This window comes from Marmota monax, unplaced genomic scaffold (genome assembly GCF_021218885.2).
Source record: "Marmota monax isolate L192 unplaced genomic scaffold, Marmota_monax_Labrador192_F-V1.1 WCK01_AAM20220418_F8-fsc00182, whole genome shotgun sequence".
In the NCBI taxonomy this organism is placed as follows: domain Eukaryota; kingdom Metazoa; phylum Chordata; class Mammalia; order Rodentia; family Sciuridae; genus Marmota; species Marmota monax.
In genome coordinates, this window is record NW_026693043.1 from 2,825,166 (window position 1) to 2,849,627 (window position 24,462).

The 24,462-nt window shown below is 37.6% G+C and overlaps 1 protein-coding gene across 1 annotated transcript in view; it reads right to left on the reverse strand.

Moving 5' to 3' along the window:
- Positions 1 to 5,698: 5,698 nt before the first annotated feature.
- The window catches only part of Maob (monoamine oxidase B), a 110,495-nt gene continuing 91,731 nt past the window's right edge, over positions 5,699 to 24,462 (reverse strand). Inside the window, exons 9-15 of the mRNA XM_046453856.2 lie at positions 21,868 to 21,964; positions 20,057 to 20,110; positions 17,495 to 17,552; positions 12,539 to 12,636; positions 8,391 to 8,502; positions 7,814 to 7,876; positions 5,699 to 6,685 (exon numbers count right to left, since the gene is read on the reverse strand). Of these exons, the coding sequence (XP_046309812.1) occupies positions 6,533 to 6,685; positions 7,814 to 7,876; positions 8,391 to 8,502; positions 12,539 to 12,636; positions 17,495 to 17,552; positions 20,057 to 20,110; positions 21,868 to 21,964 (635 nt within the window). The 3' untranslated portion in view covers positions 5,699 to 6,532. The remainder of the gene's footprint in view (positions 6,686 to 7,813; positions 7,877 to 8,390; positions 8,503 to 12,538; positions 12,637 to 17,494; positions 17,553 to 20,056; positions 20,111 to 21,867; positions 21,965 to 24,462) is intronic.

A 24,462-nucleotide genomic window follows, 5' to 3' on the forward strand; every position in this document is an offset into this window, starting at 1 on the left:
TGAGACCTTTGTCTCACAACGTCTTCCAGAATCAGACTCCTCATCCATAAAATGGAGGTGATGGGAATGATGTCAGGATAAAATGAGATTATGTGCAACATCTTATAAATAACATATTGAACAAAAGGTAATAGTGATAATACAGTTATTTGTTGATTAACAATGGATATATTCTGAGAAATGCATTATTAGGTAATTTTGTTGTTGTGAACATCCTAGAGTGTACTCATACAAACTAAGATGGCTATATTACTAGGTAATATAATCTTATGGGATCACTATCCTATATATGACCAGTGGTTTACTAAAGTGTTATTGTGTAGCACACGTGTAATTAATAATGAGCATATAGTATCTAAAGACAGTCTTTATAAGAAGGTCTGCTAAAAGCAGAGTACATCTTGGTTACAGTTCTGTTTCTTCGTGACTTTTTTTGAACTTGACATTTCTGTGTGTGGACTGCATCCTTGATATGAAAGTTAGATGGCTATAGCAATTACAAGTGTCATGTCCAGATGCCTGTAACATCCACAGGAAGAATAAGATGGCACATTTTAATTCATCTATTTTTAAAAGTGAGAAACCGTTTCCCACAAGTACCAGTCCACTTCCCAAGAAAACTTCTCCCTCTGGTTATTGACCAGAACTTTGTAACAAACTCAGGCAATGACAAAGGAAATGAAAAAATCTGTATATGTTCAGTATAGGTACAATTTTTTTCCAAATAGTTTTGATCCATAGTTGGTTGAATCTGTGGATGTGAAACTTGTGGATATGGAAGGCTAACTGTACAGTGGATACCATGGTATGCCACTCAGATCTATCTCCTTACCTTTCAGGATGTTAGCACTGATTTTTTGATCCCTAGGGAATTGCCCTTGGCTATTTTTAGACTAACCACAATTGTCTTAGACTAAACCAGTGGCACCTTTTTGGACTGAGGATGTGATCAGCCTACCTTTCCTGAAGCATAGTAGTGGTTGAAGAGCTGAACAAAAATTAAAGATTCTATTAGGAAGGAGGTAGATGTGTGGATCAAGTAAGTTGATTACCCAACATTCTGTCTTACCTTGTGACTCCAAAACATATGGCCAATGGGAATGACCTGTAACTCCCAAGCCTCCCTCTGTGAAACCTGTTCCCATATTGTTCCTTTCCATGGCAGGCTTCATCTTTTATATTGTCCTTTGATTAAGCAGTATCTGCAGCATGGAGCTCTTAAAAGGAAGGGGGCTCAAGATACATGGACAGAGGATGCAGGGACTTGGCAAGGAGGTGCCTATAATACTTAAGGACACATAATTTATGTCTTGGTTTGAACATTTAATGAGAATATTTTAAAAGATGTTAATTTGAAGACAATTTTGTCCTTGGAATGCTCACAAAATATCTGGATACATAGGCCAAAGGGCCAACAGCCCCAAGGAGCCCTTAGCTCCAGAATAAATTTTATGTATTCAATGCCAGCCTTATCCAGTGAAATTAAGACCTAAGAATTTGGTATCACTAGGCAAAGAAAAGGAGATCAAGTAGGAGACAATACAAAGCCAGAGAAAAGGGATTCAGTGGTGAGATTAGGGACTTAAAGTCTGAAGCAGCACTTATTCTTTTCTAAAATAGCTGGTGGTCCTCTCTGTACAAACCAAAAATCTCCAGAATTTTATCTTGGATTTTCTATAATCCTGGGGTGACTCTAGTATTTAAAAGGTTTCTGATAGAAGGTTGGGGGAAAGAAAGTATAATGCAATGAAACAGCCTAGCAGTAAGACACAGATGTGTCAAATCAAGAGCAATAGTGAAACTCCACTCAGCACTTTGCTTTGCAGGGAAGTGTATTTTTTTTAATAAAAAATTTATAGTTGTTGGTTAACAGCATGCCTTTATTTGTTTAGTTTTTTTTTTTTTTATGCAGTGCTAAGGATAGAACCCAGTGCCTCACACATGCTAGGCAAGCTCTCTGCCATTGAGCTACAGCCCCAGCCCGGGAAGTGGATTTTTAAGGAGAAGAAATTGGACCAGAATGCTTAAGGAAGAAATGTTAGGGATTAAAGATCTTAAAAAAAAAGTGAAAGAAGGGGTCAAAGGGTTAGGGTTCAAAAGCTGAAATGTCATCCTGATGGAGTAGTATATGACTTGTCAGTGACTCATCACATGGTCTCAGTAGAAATGACAAGACCAATTACATCAGAAAGTAGCAGTCTAGGGTAATTGCAGGATATTTCTAATACAGAAGCTTGGTTTCTAGAGTCCACAAGCTGAAATATCATTAAGATCTGTCACTAGAAAAAAAAATTAATTGAAATGAGTCCTCCTTGGTTCTTAAAAAATGTTAACAGGAAACAAACAAGCAATAACAAAAATCCACTAATATATTTCAGTAAGTTGTCTACTCATTCCTCTTGAGTGCAGAATCTCCTAGACTATTCTTTGGTTACTAAGGTAACTCCATTATTGAAATGAAGACTGAGAAAAAAATACCCTACTTTGATGTAAGATCTATTTTACTTAATTTGGACCCAAAGTTAAGAAGGAAGTAAAATAATTTTAAATAGATGTCCAGGAAACAAGATCTTAAAGGGTATGTAATAATACAGCACTAAGAAATTGGGAAAAAGCAAAGTTAAAGTTTGAATGAAAGCAGAGAAGAGGGCAGGTGAATGTTAGCAGAGTAAAGATGTCTCTTTTTAGGTACATGCCTCCATAGAAAAACCATAGGCAAAAAGAAGTAAGAAAGATCATTTCTACTGTGGTTCAGTCAGATCTAATGATGCCCTAGAGCATTAGTCACTGCTGTTGAGATGTCTCAATAAGTTGAGTGATACACAAAACACTTTACTATCAATCCTCGAGATTTGGGGTAGCCTACCCCCATTCCTGTGACTTTGCCTGCTCTCTCCTGTATACACTTTGTCTTCACCACTGTCACAGGAAGGTTTGGAGTCACACCAACTTATGGACCACTGGCAACCCACAGAATGTTTTGACTCAGGAATCAAGCAGTTCCTATGATCTAGGAAACGTCTCTTTAATTTGTTGAATTAATGCTTAATGTTATTTCAAAGAGCAACACTGTTTCCTTTGACTCCAAATCATTTTCTATGCATCTTCTTTCCACTAGGCTATAGCTGGGCAGCTGAAAGAGGGTGAGGACAGAGCAGCAGAGCTGTGACAGGCTCAACACCAGATTTTCAAGTCTTCCTGTATCTTCAAACTTCCTGTATCTTAGCCTGTGGTTAAGACCTTCACAGAGAAGGTCTGTGAAGATGTTGTGATCCTCCTACCAACCTGTTATAATACTTAAAATACATGGTCTCTCCAAAGCCCCCCAATCTGATGTGCACCTCCAGTTGAGAATCAGTTTTAGATCCATCAATCTACCCAAGAAGGAAACTATTAGTACTGCCTCAACTATTAGTACAGCTATTAGTACTGCCTCAACTACAATATAGTCAATAAGGCCAATGATACTCCCAAAATTAGTATACGGAAAAAAAATCATAGTTTTCTGCAAAAGAGACCTTGGAAGTATTCTGTTTGCTAGGTAGGTACAGCAGAATTGTCAATTCAGAATTAAAATGAAAAGTTCAGGAATTTATTTATTTATTTGTTGGAAACACTCTGAAGGCACAGGTACCACAGGAGACAAGGAGGTTGAAAAGACAGATTAAAAACAGTTTCTGATCCAGGGTATTTGGAGAACTGGCTTTTTCTTATGGAGAAACCTATGGGATTTTTTTTTTCAGACACTCTCATACTGGTCCTGACTTTGACAACCACAACTCAGATAGTACCACAAGATCTTTTGGTTAGCCAAATTTGACTCCTGTTCAGCTTCTGTTTTCTGGAAGTTTCTCTAGCAGCCTCTCACAGGTCATTATCTTGAGCAGGACCCAGGGTTTCAGATTCTGTAATGGTGAAGAATTAACCTTGAAGTCCCCTCATTAGACTTGGAATAAGAAGGTAGCCCCCAACCCTCTCTTTTCACACATATGCCACCTCAGAACATTGTAGATCTTTCTAAAGAGTTGTTTTCACAAATCTATCCTTTCAAAACCCTCTCCCCACTCTTTTTATATCCTCAAAACTGGTAACAGGATTCAAAAAGGAAACTTCTAGGTATTTCCTTTGACATTTCCCATTTTTTGTCTATCTCCAGACTCACCTTGGTAACTGATAACAAATATAACTTGGCACCTCAGTCAAATCATGTGTTTTAACAAGATTGTACAATTGCAATTTCACATGGTAAGTAGGGGATGGGAATTTTTGCATGTGGTTTTGGGAGAACAAATAAAAGGGTCACCTCTCCCAGATGGAAGTCCAGGATATATTTGGTGAATGTAATTCCTTATTCAACTTCTTTTTTTTAATTTTTAAATTTGTTTTAATTAGTTATATATGATAGCAGAATGCACTTTGATACATTATATATAATGGAATATAATTTCTCATTCTTCTGATTATAGATGATGTATTGACTTCTTTTTGATGGACATATTGGCATTAGTAATGTGACAACTTTTTTAATACCTTTATTTTATGTATTTATTTTTATGTGGTGCTGAGGATCAAAGCCAGCACCCTGCATGGACTAGGCAGGTGCTCCACCGCTGAGCCACAACCCCAGCCCAGTAATGTGACAACTTTTTTAAAAATATTTATTTTTTAGATGTAAATGGACACAACACAATGCCTTTATTTTTATGTGGTGCTGAGGATCGAACCCAGGTCCCGCCCATGCTAGGTGAGCGCTCTATCACTGAGCCACAATCCCAGCCCCAATGTGACAACTTTTTAAGGGGACTTCTCAGAAGGGTACATGCTCAAGAAGACACCTCTGTGCCAAGTATGTTTCTTGTTACTTTTTATTTATTTATTTATTTTTTGCAGTGCTGAGGATTGAACCCTGAGCCTTCTCATGCTAAGTGAGTACTGTACCACTGAGCTATATCCTCGGCCCCTATATAACATTTTTGAACAGATTCAAAAAACTAAAAGAGTCATAAAGAAAGTTGTGGATTCTTTAATTTCCTCATTAGTTTCCACACTTCCTATAAATTCATGTATGTGAATGTCAGTGTAAAATCAGAAACTCTATATTATTATTTATTAATCCTGGAGTATTTCTTATATTTCACTTATGCTAAGAATAATCAGCTTCATTTTTCTAAAGGAGAGTGTGAAAATGGTCATTTGTGGATTTTAAATACATCCTGATAAAAACCAACCTTGAGTGTCAAGAGGCATGAGTGCTTTGAAATGATAATATCATTTAAAAAGTAGTTCAAATAGGAATTAATGGGCTGTGAAACTGTAGTTTTAAATTAATGAGTATACTTAGTTAAAAGCTTTGCACTGATAAAGAATATGAAAGGTCAACTGAAATATAATTACCTTAATAATGAAGCATCTTGCTTATTAATATGTCAATTATTTTCAAAATTTTTTTAGGGGAATAAGAGCAAGGAATCATGTCACTTAACCTCCTCACCATATCATTATAAATCATTTACCAAGTTTTCACACATATGCCACCCATGATGGATCACACAATCAAAATGCATGCATCAACCGGGCTTCAGGAAAATTTTGACTAAATGCTTTCAAGCCACAATTATATACCTAATAGTGGATCTTGATTTGGTCTGTCAAAACCTTGAAGGTCATTACCCAAAAAGAAAAGAAAAGACAGCAGACATCTGCTCAATCAGCTTTATTTTTAATTACTGAAGTGTGTACTGATCTTTGTGTGGAGACATAATGGAGGATACAAAAGAAAGACAAAGACAAGATTCCTACTCTCAAAAAATTAAAGTCAGCTGGAGACAGTGGACAAGACATCAATGCTTAAGGGTATATACTGAATAGCATTGGAGCTGCACAATACAACATAGTACAGAGTACACCCCCACACGGGACACCATTAGCAATGATGGCAGGGGCGGGCAAGAGGACAATTGGAGAATTCATCTTGGGAGATGGGAAAAGCATTGAACCTGTGTTCCAGTCACCCAAATACCAGTGGTTTATTGTGGATCTTGGGCAATTAGTTCCACTTCTGACAACTTTGATTTACTCAGTTCTAAAACAGAAGATGAAAATTACATGGTCTCTAGGGTTTTCCAACTATAACAATGCAGGATTCTAAGGACAAATGCAGAGAACTTGGTAAAGGGAGGATATTATAGGCATAAAGAAGGACAAGCAGAAAGCCACATAGATGGGCAAAAACTAGCTACGTGCATATGGGCAAGGTATATAGTGGGAAAGCAAGGACCTTAAACAAATCTATCATTCTAAAGATTCTAAGGGCAATAAACTTGAAAATGGTTGGGGCAGGGGGCTAAGCTAGGTAAGGGATGCTAGCCAGGGGCCAACACAAAGAAAGATACACTGTTTCTTGGGGTCTGACTTATTCTCCTGCTCCCCACCTCATTCAGCATTCTTTATGTCTTTGTAGAATTTTATTGCAATCCCTTCCCCAAGCTCATATCCCAAATAGAGTAAGAAGAGGGTGTGGTTACAGATCCTGTTAGGCACGCACAAATAACCCCCTTTTGTAGGCCAAGAAGCCAAGAGCTGCTGCTGAAAAGATGGTTGTCAATCCAATCAGCCTTAGCAGGCCTGGCACGGAGGGCAAGTGTCTCTCCAAGAAGGTCGTGGTAATGGGTCGTGCAGGGACGTCCTGGGTTCAGAGAACATTTGGTATTAGCACAGGGCTTGTGTACTTCATTTCAAAGATTCTACTTCCACCACTGCTCCAAAAGTGATTCACTATGCCCAACCTCTAGGTCATTAAAACATGACTCTGCTAAACCACTCACTCCCTCTTCCCCACTTCACATCCATAGGGAGCCATTCTGCAGCCCCCAGCCTGAGATGATCCCCTCTTTTTACATTTTCCTTCAGCATATCTTCTCTGTCATACTCTGTGCTTGTTGGGTCATTATCTGTATTTCCCACCACATGGGGAGCCCTATGAAAGCACTGCTATAACCTTGGTTCAATGGCCAATGCAGAACACATGGGCCATAAAATTTTGTTGAGCAAATGCATCATTGGTCCCTGCAGTCCACAATCCCATCTCTAGTAGAAGCACTAGAAAATCACTTTGGAGTATCAGGGTTATTCTCTTTGACTCATAAAGATAGAGAAATGTTTGACCTTTTTGCCTTTTGTCCTCTACAATGAATTTTCTTTCTAATTTTTATGCATTCTTCCTTCTATCCAGGAATACTTCCTGGGGTTTTATTACAAAAAAATAAGTATATTAAAATAAATTTTAATCTAAATATGTTCCATTTTGTTCTATCCCTTTGCTCCTGGACTGGAGATAATATACTTTCCTTTCTTTTCTTTCCTCTTGTAGAGATTCATGAGGTCAGATATTTATTCAAAAGACATTTATTAAGTTCTTTGTTTTTTTTATTTTTTTTTTTGTTTTGTGGTGCTGGGGATTGAACCCAGGGCCTCTGCAAGCTAAGCAGATGCTCTACCACTGAGGTATATCTCCAGCTTCCTATTGAGTTCTAAATAAGTTTAGAGGAGTGTCTTCCCCTCATCAAAAAATATTTTTTTCTAATAACATGCAATGGGCGTGGCAGCTACAAATTAATCAAAGTTCATCTAAACCTCTCACCTCTGCCCTAACCCATGATGCCTATTTAAACATTCATGGGGTGAACTACTTAAGAAAGGGCCTATGGATATATAACCATGTGTGTTTTCTTGCAAATAACTGCTTTTAGGAAAGATGGTTGTCAATCCAATCTTTGGATTGACATCTAAATTCATGAAGTAAAATATAGCCTACCACAGACTCCGGTTCTGGCTGCCAGATTTCATCTTCTGGAATTTTCCCTATGGCATGCAGGATCTGAAATGAAAGGAACACCTTCATGAAGAGAAAATTTTATACCATCCTTCTCCTAACCTGGTCTTTGGATATAGAACTAAGTGAATGTCTCCATCAAAAATATCAAAGTAAAGGCTAGAGCAATCTACTCGATCTTTAAAAGGCTCCAAGAGTTTTACCATAAATTTTATTAGTTGTGAACATGTTTTAATGGCAATGAGATCAGAGGAATTGTCAAGAAAGATAAAAATGAATTCTGAATCCTAATAGAAACATGTCTGATTCTATAGTATCAGACCTAGGTTATCTCTCCAGTGTAATCCCACAAGCTCTTTTTATTTTGGGTGATATGTTCGATATTCTGGTTATTACTTTTAGGTTAAGAAGTTTCCTTTTACTTGAAACCACTATTATATTGTTCTTCAAAGGGAGATTATGGGGTGGGGGATGGCCACCAGGATCTCAGACATCTTTGATCTTCTTGTTAGGTCCATGTGTTGTTTCCTTGCCCACAGCCCATGACAATGGGCCCTACCTCTCGGGCTGCTCTCTCCCCAGCTTCCACAGCCCCCTCCATGTAGCCACTCCAGTGTGTGGCAGTCTCAGTGCCAGCAAAGAAAATCCTGCCCACTGGCTGGCGTAGAACCCTGGAAACAAAAGAAAAGAGGTAAGTGTGCTTACTGACTGACAGTCAGAGGTGAGCTTTCCCACAAAGATCAAGGCTGGTCAGTTTCTTCAGATTCAAAACTTTAAGGAGGATATTGGTAATTTCGGAATAATGTTCATTAGGTTCTCACAGCTTTTGCATCATCTCTGAAACAGACAAAAATGGATACAAGCCAAAGTCTACTCCTGTACCAAGAGCTCACAGTTAAAGGAGAGCGGACATCAATGGAGGCAAAATATGTACTTGCTTCACCTACATGAAGTAGGGACTATAGGAACCCAGCCCCATATGGCTCCCTTCATGGCTCACCATCTCTGGGTAAAGTGACAGGTGCCCCCAATTTCCCACCTGGTTATTCCACCAATGAACTTGATGAATCACTTCCTTTCACTGAGTTCTGGCTTCCCCATCTCTTCAAGGGGATGGTCTGGTGATTTCTAATACTGTTTTGATCACCAACATAGAACAAATCCATGAGCCTTATGGCTTCATAACTACCATTCATTGAGCACTTTCCTCTGCTAGGGTTGACTATGACTGGACTCTCCTTTCCACCAGTGTTAAATTTCAAGGGTATGCACTAACATACACCCTAATTATTTCAGAGACTGTTTCCTAGAACATAGCCAGCTACAAAGACAAACTAATTTGTTCTAGCTCACAGAGTATAAGTGGCAGAACTACATTTGAACCCAAATAATATGAATCTGGAATCCAACAGTCTTAGTCAACCGGTTATTCTTCCTCTCTATATTGCATTGATTTTCTTTTTAATCCCAAAGATAACGTTTTATTTATTTATTTTTGTTCTTTTTAGCTTAATTTTCAATCTTTTCAAGAGTTTTATGAATAGCTATTATTATCATTATCTGTTTGTACACATGAGGAATTTGAGACTGGGAGAAATGTGCAGTGACTCACCAAGAGCTACACTGATAGAAAATAGAGTCAGGGTTTGAACCAGATCCCACAGAAGTCAGTTTCTGATTTTATCCTATACAATTTTCCTAGTATATCATCACCATTACCAGTTAACAGAGTGCCCACATGCTGTGCAAAGGAATGCAAGTGCCATGGCATTTGGCCTGTAAGAGGGGAAGTATATCGAAACTGAAAATAAATGTCATAAGAGAAGCACTGCCCACAAGTCATTATTTGTATTGTATCAGATAAAGAATGTCCAAAGCTCACATTCATGTTGCACTTTAGTGAACACTATACACCACTGGACTTCTTATCAGAAAAGTGAACAGGTTGGCCTGAATTGATAGATTTTTCTTCACCTGTCCTTATTGCTATCATCAAAAAAGGGAGAGGAAATACAAGAGAGGATATTATATAATATTGGTAAGCTGATAATAATAACATGAAATAATATGAAATAATGAAGAACTTAGGTGTATTCAGGAAAGGTTTCCTGCAAAAGAAGGTGGATTTTCCCACTCCATGTTCATTAAACTATGCTGTATGTATTTTACTGCTTGTTCACTTTTTACAGAGGGAATTTATTCCATTTGGAGACTTCTGGGAGGTCTGGCCAAGCCCTAGAGTTAAAGATTAGAAGAGGGACAACCTGCTTAGAGAATTAATCATACTCACAATCAGAATAGAGAAACGTATAACCCAAGAATTAATTTAAACAGACAAAAGAGATAGTTTCCCTCCACTGTCATGTGGAAATTGTTTTGAGAGAAAAACAAGTTCCACAGCTAGATAAGAAAATTCCTCCCCCTTCTTTTGTATGTGAGTGATCAGACAGTATATATTCACAAAAATATATAAAATATCATAAATGGAGAGATCCACATTTATTTCTGGTGGCTTATGCATTTTACTATGTAATTGTTACAATCAGTTTTTATTTGTATTCAGAAGGAAAAAATGCTTAAGAAATGTGTGTTCTGTTCTTTGCAAAGTTGTACCTTGAACTCTGTCTTCTGTCTTCCTTCTGGTAACAGAACATTTACTGTGTCCTTCTTGTGCCCTAAAGATCTGACTCTTTGCAGTGTCCCAAATGCCACTGCTCTGAAGAGTCAGGGGATGTCCTGTGGGGAAATAGTCTCTGCTCTGGCTGGAATATGTCATTAAACTATGCTGTGCCTTAGTTTCTACTCTACAACTTGAAGGTAGTGATATGAAGCCTGGCATATGTCCATGGAAAGAACAGAGATGAAAGAAGGTATAACCATGTTACGGCCAATGACTGATGCAATGATATTATCATGCTTCTCTCACGTGATCAAGATCAGGCCAGTGTGAGTGTTCTTATTTGCTCCCAGCTCCAAAAGGCATTTTCCTGATAGTCTATGGGATTGAATATAAAACTTACCACTCTGTGGTCAAAAATCTCATGACATCTCGCTTTGGATTTAAGACCAAACCAAAAACAAAAGCACTGTAATGGTGCCCTTTCTTTGTAGAAAAACAAAGTTTTATATTTCTGAATGTGTCACATGAGGCAAAATAACCTATAGAAATTTCTGGTCTGATTCTCTATGCCATCCACAATATCACCTATAGCCCAGCCATGCTAAGCTTTGCCCTGGACCTTCTAAGAACTTACAGGATTCCAAGCATTAGTTCATGCAGTGCCATCTGCCTAGACTGTATCCCCAGTGGCCTTTTGTTTCCTACACACTGCATTGTGAAGCCTTTGCAGATTTCATGGGTGAGGTGAACTCATACCTCCTTGTATTCCCAGGGTATTATTATGTCCCTCTATTAGAGCACTTACCTCAATACTTTAAAACCAATCTTTTTTTTAATGTTCTGTCCCCACCTCATACCCATCCTGACCCACCACACTGTCAGCCCCTCAGCAGGGAGGGGTGTCCTTGATATTTAAGTTTCCAGTACAATGTTTTACAAAGAGCTGGCATTTAGCCAATATATACGAAATGAAAGAATTACTATTGACTTATTCTACACTCAGCATATCTGAAAATTAATGATTCAATAGTTTATCAGGTAGTGCTCTTTGGCCCCAGAATGTTCTCTTGGATCATATTTTGCCATGTGCAAGAAGATAAGGAAAGTGCTAACCAAAATCATTATGCATCTTCTAAAAAACAGCTTTTAATCTCTCTAGGTTTTTATGGTCTTATTGATTAGCCAACTCCATTTACTCATACCCTTTGTGTGTTGACTACTCTCAACAGCCTTTCACTCACTATTCTACATTTCCCATTTTATTTTGATTGAGCTCTTGCCATTAAATGATTGCCTAGTTTAGTGTAACTATAATGGTCATAATAATTACTGCTATATTATTAATTAATGCCATGTTAATTGTCATCAAATACAATGAACTAAAAACTTCAGTGGATCATACTTGGATGCACAATGCTGTGAATACAAAATGTCATTGAACAGTGTACTTTGAATGGGAGGGTCATAGGATATAAATTATATCTCAATAAAGTCATTCAAATAACTTGTACTCTGATTAATGCACTGATTATTGTTTATCATATGCCATTTTGTGCATTTCTATCCACGTGCTAAGAAAAGTGAGACTCAGAGAAATGCAATTTGTCCAAGATAACAAAGTTGGCTATTGGTAGTCCAAACAGGAACCTAAGTCCTTTCACACCAGTCTAGAACTCATTTCATGTTTATAATGCTGCACCCATCTTGGACTTACAGAGGTGCACTGGAGGAAGTTTGACTTAGTTCTAAATTCAGTATAAGGACCCTTCTTCTGCCAATATAAGTGAACCCTCTGACTATCCCTATAGCTATTCTTATGCCCTAGCCTTCTTTGGTTATATTGACTGGGATTACTCTTCCAGATGAATGAAGCATGAAAAGCAGTATCATGGTGCTTCATTCCTGAGAATCACAAGACACAAACAAATCGGGGATTTTTTCTTTTTTTTTAATTTTTAGTTTGTTTGGTATTTATTTTTCTTTTGTTTTGGTTGGTATTTATAAGAAACAGAGGAGAGAAGTGATACAAAGAGTTTGGGTTCTGATGCAGGGGATTTCAGTCACTGCTTAGCAATTTTTTACTCTACCTTCCATATTGAGTCATGATCCCAGGGGGGAAGTAGGTTGTGTAGCAGCCTCCAGAGTACTGCTCCTCACACCAGTTCTTCTCTTCATAGTGCACTGGCTGTAAGACACAGTGACAACAGCCTGAAGGAGATGTAGAGGGAAAGATCTTGTCTAGAATAAATCAAACACAGTCTAGGAGACTTCATAGTAGAGAACCAATTTGCAGTCGTTCCTCATAATCCAAGGGAAATTGGTTCCAGATCCTCTGATGGGTACCAAAAACCTTGGATTTTCAAGTCCTTCATATGAAATGGCATATTGTTGCATATAACTTATGCACATTCTCCCATATACTTTAAATCATCTCTACATGATTTATAATACCTAATTCAATCCAAATGCTATGTAAAACTACTGTTTTGTACCATAACATTTATTTAAAAATAACAAGAAAAAGTATGTACATCTTCATTATTTTTTAAATTATTTTTTAAATTTATATGACAGCAGAATGCATTACAATCCTTATTACACTTATAAAGCACAATTTTTCATATCTCTGGTTGTATACAAAGTATATTCACACCAATTCATGTCTTCATACATGTACTTTGGATAATAATGATCATCAAATTCCACCATCATTTCTAACTCCATGTCCCCTCCCTTCCCCTCCCACCCCTCTGCCCCATCTAGAGTTCATCTATTCTTCCCATGCTCCCTCTCCTTACCCTACTATGAATCAGCCTCCTTATATCAAAGAAAAAAATCCAGCATTTGGTTTTTGGAGATTGGCTAACTTCACTTAGCATTATCTTCTCTAATGCCATCCAATTACCTGCAAATGCCATGATTTTAATCTCTTCTATTGCTGAGTAATATTCCATTGTGTATATATGCCACATTTTTTATCCATTCATCTATTTAAGGGCATCTAGGTTGGTTCCATAGTTTAGCTATTGTGAATTGTGTACATCTTCATTATAAATGCATTTTTTCCAAATATTTTCCATCATGTTTGGTTGAATCCATACGTACAGAATTTGCCTATATTTCTGAAATAGAGTCTCATTATCCAGTTTGTGTGTGTGGGTGTATCTCTGTGTGTGTGTGTGTGTGTGTGTGTGTGTGTGTGTGTGGTGCTGGGGATTGAGCCCAGGGCATGCTGGAGATTAAACCCATAGCCTTGTGCATGCAAGGCAAGCGCTCTACCAACTGAGCTATGTCCCCAGCCCCTTATCCTGGTTTTTTCAAGATTTTTCTTTAGGCAGATCAATGTTTTGGGTAAGAAACCTCAAAGAAATTCAGGTTTTAGTAAATTTTCTCACTTGGTTTGTGCATGTCTTGCCATAAGTACTGTTCATAAGCTGTAATTTATTTCCATATTTAACTTGATCTGATCTATTAAGAGGTTTGTAGTCCCTAATGGTTTTGAGAAATGTTTTTAAAAAGAAGTTGTGCTTACTGGAGTGGTTGGACAGAAAAAATCAGAAAAACATGTCTGTCAAAGAAAAAGGATAGGGTCTGATGTTATGGCTCAGTAGGGTGCTCACCTAGCATGTGCAAGGCCCTGGGTTTGATCCTCAGCACCACATATAAATAAATAAAATAAAGGTATTGTGTCCAACTACAGCTAAAATAATAATTTTTTTAAAAAAGAAAAAGGATGAGCAGATTCATATTTTCTTGTGAAGATGAGCTTTGTTAAGGGGAGCTGGAAAGATAAACCTAGGTTTTGTGGCACGCAGGTGTTACTGTTGATGGTGGTACTTGTAAACAAATATTGGCCTTAATAGGCAATACTTCATGTGAGATTGTACAAAGTTTGAACTTCTTTTAAAAAACAAGGGCTGGCAAAAGATCTAAAATCAGCACACTACAGTGATACAGCCACCTAAATATTTATAGTAGCACAATTCACAATAGCTAAATTATAACGTCAACCCAGATGCTAGTCAATAGATTAATGGATTAAGAAATAGTGAGATACACACACACACACACACACACACACACACACTCTCTCTCTCTCTCTCTCTCTCACACACACACACACACACACACACACACAATGGAGTTCTACTCAGTCATAAAGAAGAATGAAATTATGGCATTTGCTGGTAAATGAATAGAAATGAAGAATAACATGCTAAGTGAAATAAGTCAAACTCAGAAACTCAAAGTTTGAATGTTTTCTCTCATATGTGGAAACTAGAGTAAAATAAAGGAAACAGGGAGGATAACATAAAGAAGCAATCAAATATAAATTAATAGACAGTCTAAAGGAAGTCAAGTGAAGTTGAGGAAGGAGAAAGGGAGAGGAGGAGAGGGAGGACAGGAGGTAAAAGGGAGTATCATGAATTGAAATCAATTTCCATACATTTATGAGTTGGTTGGTAATTATGTGTAACTATAAAGCTCTAATAATAAGTAAGAAAAAAAACAAGTACTGGGAGTCACTCAGTGGAAGAACATTTGCCTAGCATGAGCAAGGCCCTAGGTTCAATCCCCAGGGGGTAAAAACTAAATAGATAATTTATCATTAAACATTACTTTGAAAAGATAAAATCAACATAGCAAGTTTTAAGAGAAAAAAATGTTTCTTTAAAATAGACTTGAAAGATGTTTTGTTTAAAAAAATTTTTGCAATTGCATAACTGACTTTGGATAGTCATTCTTAAGACATCCGATTTGCAAAGGATGAAGCCTCGCCTGATGGGTTTAGTGGCTCCAGGTCTGTTGTGGTGTCCCCAATACAGCATGCTCTGGCATCTGAGGGCTGTAGCCACCTCTTGAGCATCCTTCTCTGACTGCTTGCAGGCAATTTCAAGAAAATTTGCACTTTCACCTTTCTTTGCTTTCAGAATATTTTTTTCCTTCCACACAATACACATTAAAGCAAGAGTAAAGCAAGTGTCTCTCTCTCTATGACAAAACCATACAAGGACAGAACCAACTCATTTTTATCATCTGGAATTAATCATCCCACATTAGAAAGAGATTTTTCCAAATGAAAATGACCACTCTTTTTTTGGGAAATATGAGAATAATTGCTTTCCTCGCCAGACAACCACCTCACAAGTTGCTGGAGGAACTTCAATTACAAACTGCTTTAGCCTGAGAGTGTCTAAGAATGTGACTTCAAAGAAGCTGGAATATCTCTAATAGCATTTTTAAGCAAACACAAAATGAAAACCAAAAACAAAACAAAACAAAAATCTAATGAATTTTAACAGATGTTAAGTGATTGTTTTAGTGTGTATTTTGGGTTTGCTATACCACCCTGAGGCCTGGAGTCTATGTTTATATTTATATTTACTAATGGCATATGAAATAAAAAAACAAAGCATACTCTTCATTAATATTATATTTCTCTCCAAACCAATCAATGACTAGTTTTTGTTCATTTATTGAGCAAGAATTTCAAAAAACCCTTGAGAGCATGTGTTTCACCTATAACAAGCACAGATAATCTCTAATGGAATTAAAAATTTTGTTTTAAAATAATGAATAAATCCAGGTTTGGTGTCACACACCTGTAATCCCAGCCACTTGGCAGGCCAAGACAGGAAAATTGTAAGTTCAAGGCCATCCTGGGTAACTTAGTGAGACCCAGCCTCAAAATTAAAAAAAAAAAAAAAATGGGTGTGGGGATACAGTTAAGTGGCCAAGCACCCCTGGATTCTATCCCTGGCATTATAGAAAGGAAGGAAGAAAGGAAGAAAAGAAAGAAAGGTCAACAAAATCAAAAGCCACACTACTTTACCTGGAGGAAGTCAGCCACTCCAAAACCGAGCAATGTATATATTAGAGCAATAGCACTAAGCTATGTAGCTGTTCAGCTAGATTATGGTATATATTGTAGACACTTGTGTCTGAGTGGTTTACTAGTGAAACATTTTCAGCTCCTTCATTAGATTTTATTATTATTATTATTATTATTATTATTATTATTATTATTATTATTATTTTGTGGGACTGGGGATTGAATCCAAGGCCTTGTGCATGCTAGGCAAGCACTCTACCAACTGAGCTATATCACCAGCCTTTTTTTTCACATTTTAATTGCTCATTTGTACATCACTCTCCACTGTCCTCAAATGGTTCATGGGTACCTGGGTTTAATAACCACTTTCAAAAGGTGATATAATCCATGTCAAAGCAGTAAAAATCCATCAATCTGGTGATCATTACAAGAACAGCAATTTGTCATTTTAAATATTGATGAGGGAGATGGTTATGAGTACCTTGGGCCCTCTGTCACTAAACGTCCCAAGGAAGTACTGGTTTGCTTGCTTACCACACTGCCACCCTCTCCTACCTGCCCCCACCCTGACCTGTAACCATATCAGACTTCTACTTGATTAATTTGAAGATCATCATTTCCTCAGGATTACTTCCAAAGGTGTCTAGGAAACTCATCTAACAGGGATTGGCATCAGCCTGTCTTCCTTCCATCCCTAATATTCAAGGGTAAAACAAGGCAGAAAAGGGGACATTACAGGGAGGGGGACAGGTCCTCCTATTTTTAACTGTAAGACAGAGTGAAGTGAGTGTTAGTTTGTGGGCATGAATGAGACTCTGGTCTTACAAGTTCACCAGAATAAAGGAAAGCTATTTTTCATCCCCAACCTGGCTTCCAGGATCCAGAAACTCCTATGGGTAGCTGAAACCCCTACCCTCTTCACCTCCTGATGGAGCTGGAGGCAGAGGAGCCCAACAACCTGCTCCAGGTAGAGCTCTGAATTCAGGGACAAGTGTAGCACCACCAAAACCACAACATGTCACAAAGTTCCTTACCTGCCATCAGCACATCCAGGACCCATACTCTTTGGGACCACTTATAAATTAACCAGATACTCTGAAAGTATATCAGAGTAAACATGAGCTCTAGGACTCTATATGTGTGAACCCATCCTTGCTTCAGGATGAACAAGTTCTATCACATTTAGGAAAGAGATGGGAAGCAGTCTTACCTTCAGAGCTTCCTGGGAGCCCAGAACTTTTGCATAGAGCTCACACAGTTTCCTCAGCCTACAGAACAACAATAACAACAGAAAAGACAAATGTGAAGATGAAGAAAGGAAGGGAAAGAAAAAGTGAGGGGCACCCATCCCCTTATAAGAAAGACTCGGTAAGCAAGTTGTATTCCATACTTTTGTGATTATGTCAAAATGTACCCTAATGTTATATACAACTAAAAAGAATTTTAAAAAGAACAGTAGGCCAAGTGATTAAGGGCCACTTAATACTGTATATTATAAACCTCATCTAGAAAAATAGAACTTATAGTCAAAATAAAATGTAGACCCAGGCACACACCAGCTGTGAAATTATAGGCAAATTAAAAAATAAAAAAGATTGTAAGCCATTGCTTCTACTTCAACACTTCATTTTAAGTTTTTAGATCAAGGCATTTTGTCCTAACTCAAATGTCTTAAACCAATGAGATCACAAATATGAATCATGGATTGTTGATAAATCTTTAAGAAAATCAAATAATGTGTTGCTCAAATCACTAGGGGACCCAGGGCAATTTCTTCGTTTGTTGGATAAAAGAGACCAGGTACCTCTTAAGTGTCAGTCCATCTGCCTTAGTAAGTACTGAAGATTCTGAGAGGGTGACAATATAGCTCTACTTACCTTCCTCTATCTCCCTCCCTACTATGAGGCTGTGGTGGGTACAGTGGAGAATGTATGGAGCAGGAAAAGCTGTGATTTCTGTTTCTGCCTCTTAGATACTGTGAGATCTCAAGCACATTACTAGAGCTTTCTGAGCTTTATTTTTAACAACAATCTCCATGGTTTTTTTTCATTAATGATGGAAAACTGTGGTTCCCAGATGTACAGCATCAACACCATGAGGGCACTTGTTAGAAATGTTAATTCTCAGGTCCTGCCCTAGACCTCCTAATTCAGCAAGGGTAGTAGCATCAATCTGCATTTCCACAAATCTTCCAGATGATTCTCAAGTTTGAAAACCACTGATGTCAATTTCTCCACCCTCTAACTGGTATGTAATAAATAAATGTTGAACAAATAGTAGCTCTTAAGTCTAATGGGGAATTTGGAAATAAGGCAACCATTATAATTAGTCAACTAAAATGAGTTGATTATTCAATTCAATTAGTCAACTATATTTATATAAATAAAGTTATTTCAAGCCTGCTTTTAACAGAATAGTAATGCTAACAAAGGTCTTGAACATGTTTTAAAGCTAAGCCAATAATTTTTAAAATATTATCATTATTATTTTGAATTCAGAAATTTTTTTTATAAAGGTGTATTAAAATGCCTAATATTTTCTCCTCTCTCTCTCATTCCCTTTCTCTGTCTCCCTCTTAATTTTTACATAAATGGTTTGGCACAAGCAGAGAAAAAGCCAGAAAGAACAAAGAAGTAAAATTAAATTCAGAAATAGAAGCAATTATATAAAAGGATTTAGAATTCATAAAGGTGAACATTTTAAACCACTGAAGAAATGACACATTATTCAATAAAATGGCTCTGGGACAAATGGCTGCCCATGAAAGAAATAAATAAAGTTGGACCCTTATATTACTTCTTATACCAAAATATATTTCAGAAGGATTAAAGATTTGCATAAAATAGATGAGCCTAGAAAAGTAGTGGGAAAATTGGTGATTTTAAAAGAAAAATCATCTTGCAATAGGAAAGTCTTTTCTATGCATGATAGAGCATTTGTCAGTGATGATTTAAAAATGGATAAATTTGATAAAGAGATAAAATGATACTATAGTATAAAAATGAGCTATAAATATAATCAAAAGGTAAATTGGGAAAAAGATTTGTTCCAGGCACTAGATAGGCTGCAGTGAACTAACCAAACAACACTTCCTAACTTTCATGGATCTTATATTGCAATGGGGACATTTTGAGATGAGGGCTTAAGCAGACCTCTATAGCCCTGGCCACACACAGAGATGTCACTGGTCACAAAGGAGCATGCTGACAGAAGGGGAAAGAATGCACATGAGGTTACTAAGGGCTCTTAGTTGGTAAATATGTAGTGGTGTGGGAATACATAATTGGCAGTGATGAATACTAACTGCCAGAAGAAATTGCCACCTCCAGAGAAATCAGTCCCTCTGTACCTATAATCTGTAATTGCTATGCATCACTCATGTATGGCTCTGCAACACAGTAATTTCTCTACCTGGTTATCTTCTCCACCAGTGCATTTTCAGCTTGGTTTATATTCATTTTCACAGTCTTCATAGTTCCTAGCATGGTGTCTGGTGTACAATAAACTCAATAAATACTAATTTGAATAATTAGTTCTTAAGTTATCAGATCTGTGCCTTTATACAACCAGACCCTTATAATTAGCATAACAGACACACAGTATTGTCAATGCACATATTATTGGGCAGTTTGTAAGTTTAAAATTCAGTAAAATCGAAAGGCAAGCAGATAGGTAGTAAAGAAGAAAAGAAAGAGGGAAAGCAGGGATGGAGACAGGGATGGAGAGGGGCGAAAGGAAAGACGGAAGGAAGAAGAAACACTTCTTTTGCTACCTTTCTTCTTTGTTAAGACGTGCCAATTTTCTTGCTTTGTGAGCAAGGATAAATCTGAAATATAGAAACAAGAAAGAGAAAGGAAATTAATGATTTCTTTCATCTTGGTCTCATTATTTATTTATTTATTATTTTTATTTGTTTTAATTAGTTACACATGACAGTACAATGATCTTGACATATCATACATTTGGATCAGATGGAATATAATTTCTCATTTTCTGAGTGTACAGGTTGCAGAATCACATTGGTTATATAGTCACGTTTATACCCACAGCAATAATAATGTCTATTTTATTCTATTGTCCTTCCTATCCTCACTTCCCCTCCCCTCCCTCATCCTGGTCTCATTTTTATACTACACATTTGCCTGGTATTCAATGTTCAAAGCCAACCAGAAGAAACAATCTATACATTTACCTATTTCATGTTCAGAATTTTAACTGTTTACATGTTACATTCCTGACATTGAAGAGCACCTTGTAGCTTTGGGGAACAAGGGACAAAAAATAGATGACTGGCAATGATTTCTGCATAGGGTAACAGGATGAGTGACCCACGTTCCCCCATCTGGCTGGTGGCCAATAGGAATGAACCCTGGACCTCAAATGCTTTAATTAAGGTTGCATCTGAGTCCTTCCAATGTAACCTAGTTCTTGTTCTTTGGTTCTTTCTCCACCATGGTGTCTCTCTAGCAGTGAACTTTCTAGATTCTCTCTTCATTTACAGCACTATGATTGCTTTCAAGTTAACAACTGACTTTGACTGCCCTTTCTCACCTTGGCTGTGTATGAAATAAACTTATACATGTCCTAGGTCCATCACAATTTTAGTTGCTTCAGTTAAACACGTCTTTGGAACAGGTTCTGGACCCCCAAGACAGTTTCCCATCTGTGCTGGTCTTTCCTGGAAAGTTGAGGATAGGACTGACCTTGGTTCCTCTCTAGCAGAAATGAGAAAATCTCAGCATCCCACAGGAATAACATTTACTATGGTTTTGATATGGTTTATTCCTATAAAAATTCATGTAGAAATTTGATTCCCATTGTGATAGTGTTGACAGGTGGTGGGGCTTTTTAAAAGGCATTTTCAGACTTCAGGGATTCACTCTCATGAAAAGATTAATATAGCTCCTACAAGAATGGATTAGTTTTTGTAAGAGTTGGTTGTTATAAAGTAAGTTTGGCTTCCTCTGCTGGCTCTCTTCCTTCCTCTCTCACTGTGATCTTACGTCACACACTCACTTCCCTTTCACTTTTCCATCATATGTGATGCAACACAAGACCCTAACCAGAAACCAAGTAGATGCTGAAACCATGGTCCTGGACTTTCAAAAAATGTGAATTAAAATAACATCTTTTCTTTATAAATTATCCAGTCTCTGGTATTCTGTTATAGTAACACAAAACAGATTAACACAACACTGGTGTCAACGCAGCTTCCACAAGAAGCTTTCTTAGCAAAACACCCCAAGTTATGTCTTTGAATCATGTTTCAACAAATAATAGATTATATATATATATATATATATATATATATATATATATATATATATATCCCAGCACTAAACATGAAATGGATAATTAATATAGCAAATTAAAAATGTCATTGGTATTATATGTCTCTTGTAGATATTTATTCCTTGGCACACAACAAAGAAAAGAAGCAATATGAATTTTTCTATTGCAGGATTTGGATAGTAGTGTCATTCAGTAAAACAATTATTTAACAAAGTTTGAGGCACATGTATTAATAGTGTTTGATTATCTTTTCAATACTGAACACAACCACAATGCCATAATTTGTCTTACCCCATGATAGCAGCATAGTTGCCATCAGGTTTGGTATCATCCAGTGTGTAGGCAATTGGAGCTTCCTCTCCTTCAATAACCATGGTTCCACAGTAATCTTGGATAATAGCAAAATGGAAGAACTCATTCATCATCCTATCAAACTATCTGTAGCACTTACAATAAAGCACACATTTTTCAATTTGAGAAACCCAAAGTCTGAAAACAGCATAGTACACTCTAAATTTATGAAGACAAACCAAATATATTGATAAGAGGGCTGAGTAGCAAAAAAACAAATCAAACTATAAGTCCTTTCTTCTCTGCAAAGAATAGGGCAATATGATATTTTGAATTCATCCAGGTCACCATTTAATAAAATCTGTTTTTTCTTGCCATTAATACTTGTGTCTCATATTTTCTTTTTTATAAGGAATCAGAATAAAATCAAAGATGTGTAAGGGAAATATTAGTCCTTTCCTATAGAACAGAAGGGACTGCATATTTACATTTTATGAAAAGCTACTTATTCTGTTTTGTTTTTATTTTTTATTTTTGAATTTTAGGGATGGGGTCTTGGTGTGTTGGTCAGACTGGCCCCAAACTCCTGAGCTCAAGTGATCCAGCTGCACCAGCTTCTCAAGTAGCTGAGACTACAGGTGTGAACCACTACATCTGGCCACTTATTCTATTTGAACTATTTCTTGACTGAAAACAGGGCAGACAGGACTAAAGTTCATAGAGTCCAAAACCTTCATTTCAAACATGATCTCCAAAAACCCTTTCCCCCTTAAGAAAATCTTGGGAAACAAATTCAGCTCATTCTAGATAAAAGGGCTTCCTTCAGCCCCCACCCCCCATGAAACCCAAAACACAGCCCTTTGAATCTGTGGGTTCCATATTTGTGGATTCAAAACATTGGATTGAAAATGTTTGAAAAAAATTACACATGTACTGAACATATACAGACTTTTTTGTTGTTAGTCCCTAAACAACATAGTATAATAAATATTTATGCAGCATGTATATTGCATTAGCTATTATAAATAGAGATCATTTAAAGTATACAAGAGGATGCATGGCATTTTATATAAGGAGCATGATCATCTGAGAATGTTGGTATCTGTAGGGGTTCTGGAACCAGTCCCCCATGGATCCTGGGAATGACTATATATTCAATTTCAACAAAAGACTGTGACAGAGCAGCAGTAAAACTGTCAGGCCAGGGTCTGAAATGTTGTAATAATATCCTACTGCAGCGTACTCTTCCCCCTGCTCCATCATTTTCTTGCAAATTGGAGGTTGTTTCAACAAAATTATGGTGGAAGACTCTGATACAAATGTTATATAGAAAAGCCAATAGAAGGGTTTCAAAATGAGGAAGAAAGAACAGAGAAAGAACTTTGCAGGCACACATCTCCCCAACCTGTGCTCAGGCACGAGTGTGTGATAAGACACACCCAGAGGCTTTTTTAACTGCCCTTGCTTTTCTCTCTCCTCTCACATCCCTCCCCTCTGTGCACCTATGAGAAAGTCAATGTGCTTGTGTGCCCCTTAGGTGTATTGCGGTGGGAATTATGTTGATCAAGACTGAAGTATGAGAAGAAAAAAAAATTCAAAGTCCGTCCAAGAATTCAAGAAGACTTAAGAATATAAGAGAACTAGCGAAGGAATCACGTGTTATAAGAAGGCAGAAAGCAAAGCATCGTAGCATATGCCTGTAATCCCAGGAACTTGGGAGGCTCAGCCAGGAGGATCCAAGTTTGAGGCCAGCCTCAGCAACTTAGTGAGACCCTGTCTCAAAATAAAAATGAAAAGAACAAAAGGACCCCAGGGTGTAACTAAGTGGTAAAGCATCCCTGGTATCAATCTCCAGTGTGGCCCCCAAAAAGGCGAGAGAGAGAGACAGAGAGAGAGAGAGAACAGATCTCATCAGCAAAACACACAGGCAAATCTTGATGTAGGGATCAGCTGAATTAACTGTCATAGGACACCAGGTAGGGTCAGGGTGAAGATACTACTTTCTTTTTTTGGGGGGTGGAATTTTAATATTTATTTATTTTTTTTAGTTTTCGGCAGACACAACATCTTTGTTTGTATGTGGTGCTGAGGATCGAACCCGGGCCGCACGCATGCCAGGCGAGCGTGCTACCGCTTGAGCCACATCCCCAGCCAGGTGCTACTTTCTGAGTGGAGGGGGCTCTTCAGACACTTTCTTCCCTGAGTGAAAGTGGACTCTGAGTCAGGTGGGTGCAATTAGAGAAAATAAAGAATCAAGGGGCAGAGAGAAAAAGTCATGTTTGTGCCAGTGGAATTTCATGCAGCATCATGGACTTTCTATTACTTGCAGATAGAAAGCTTAGGGGACCTGCCTGTGCACACAGTGTCCCCTCAAATTGAGTAGAGTCTCATTCTTAATAATCCCTTATGTCCCACCATCCTATATATAGTACACCTATGAGAACTTAAATTGAGCCTAGGGGTAGAGCCTAGTGGGAGAGAGGTCTTTAGGTCACTGGGGAAATGTTCTCAAAGGGGACTGTAGGACCATAGACACCCCTCCTCACTCTCTTTTGCTTCTTGGCAATGAGGTGAGCAGTTTTTCTCTGCCACACA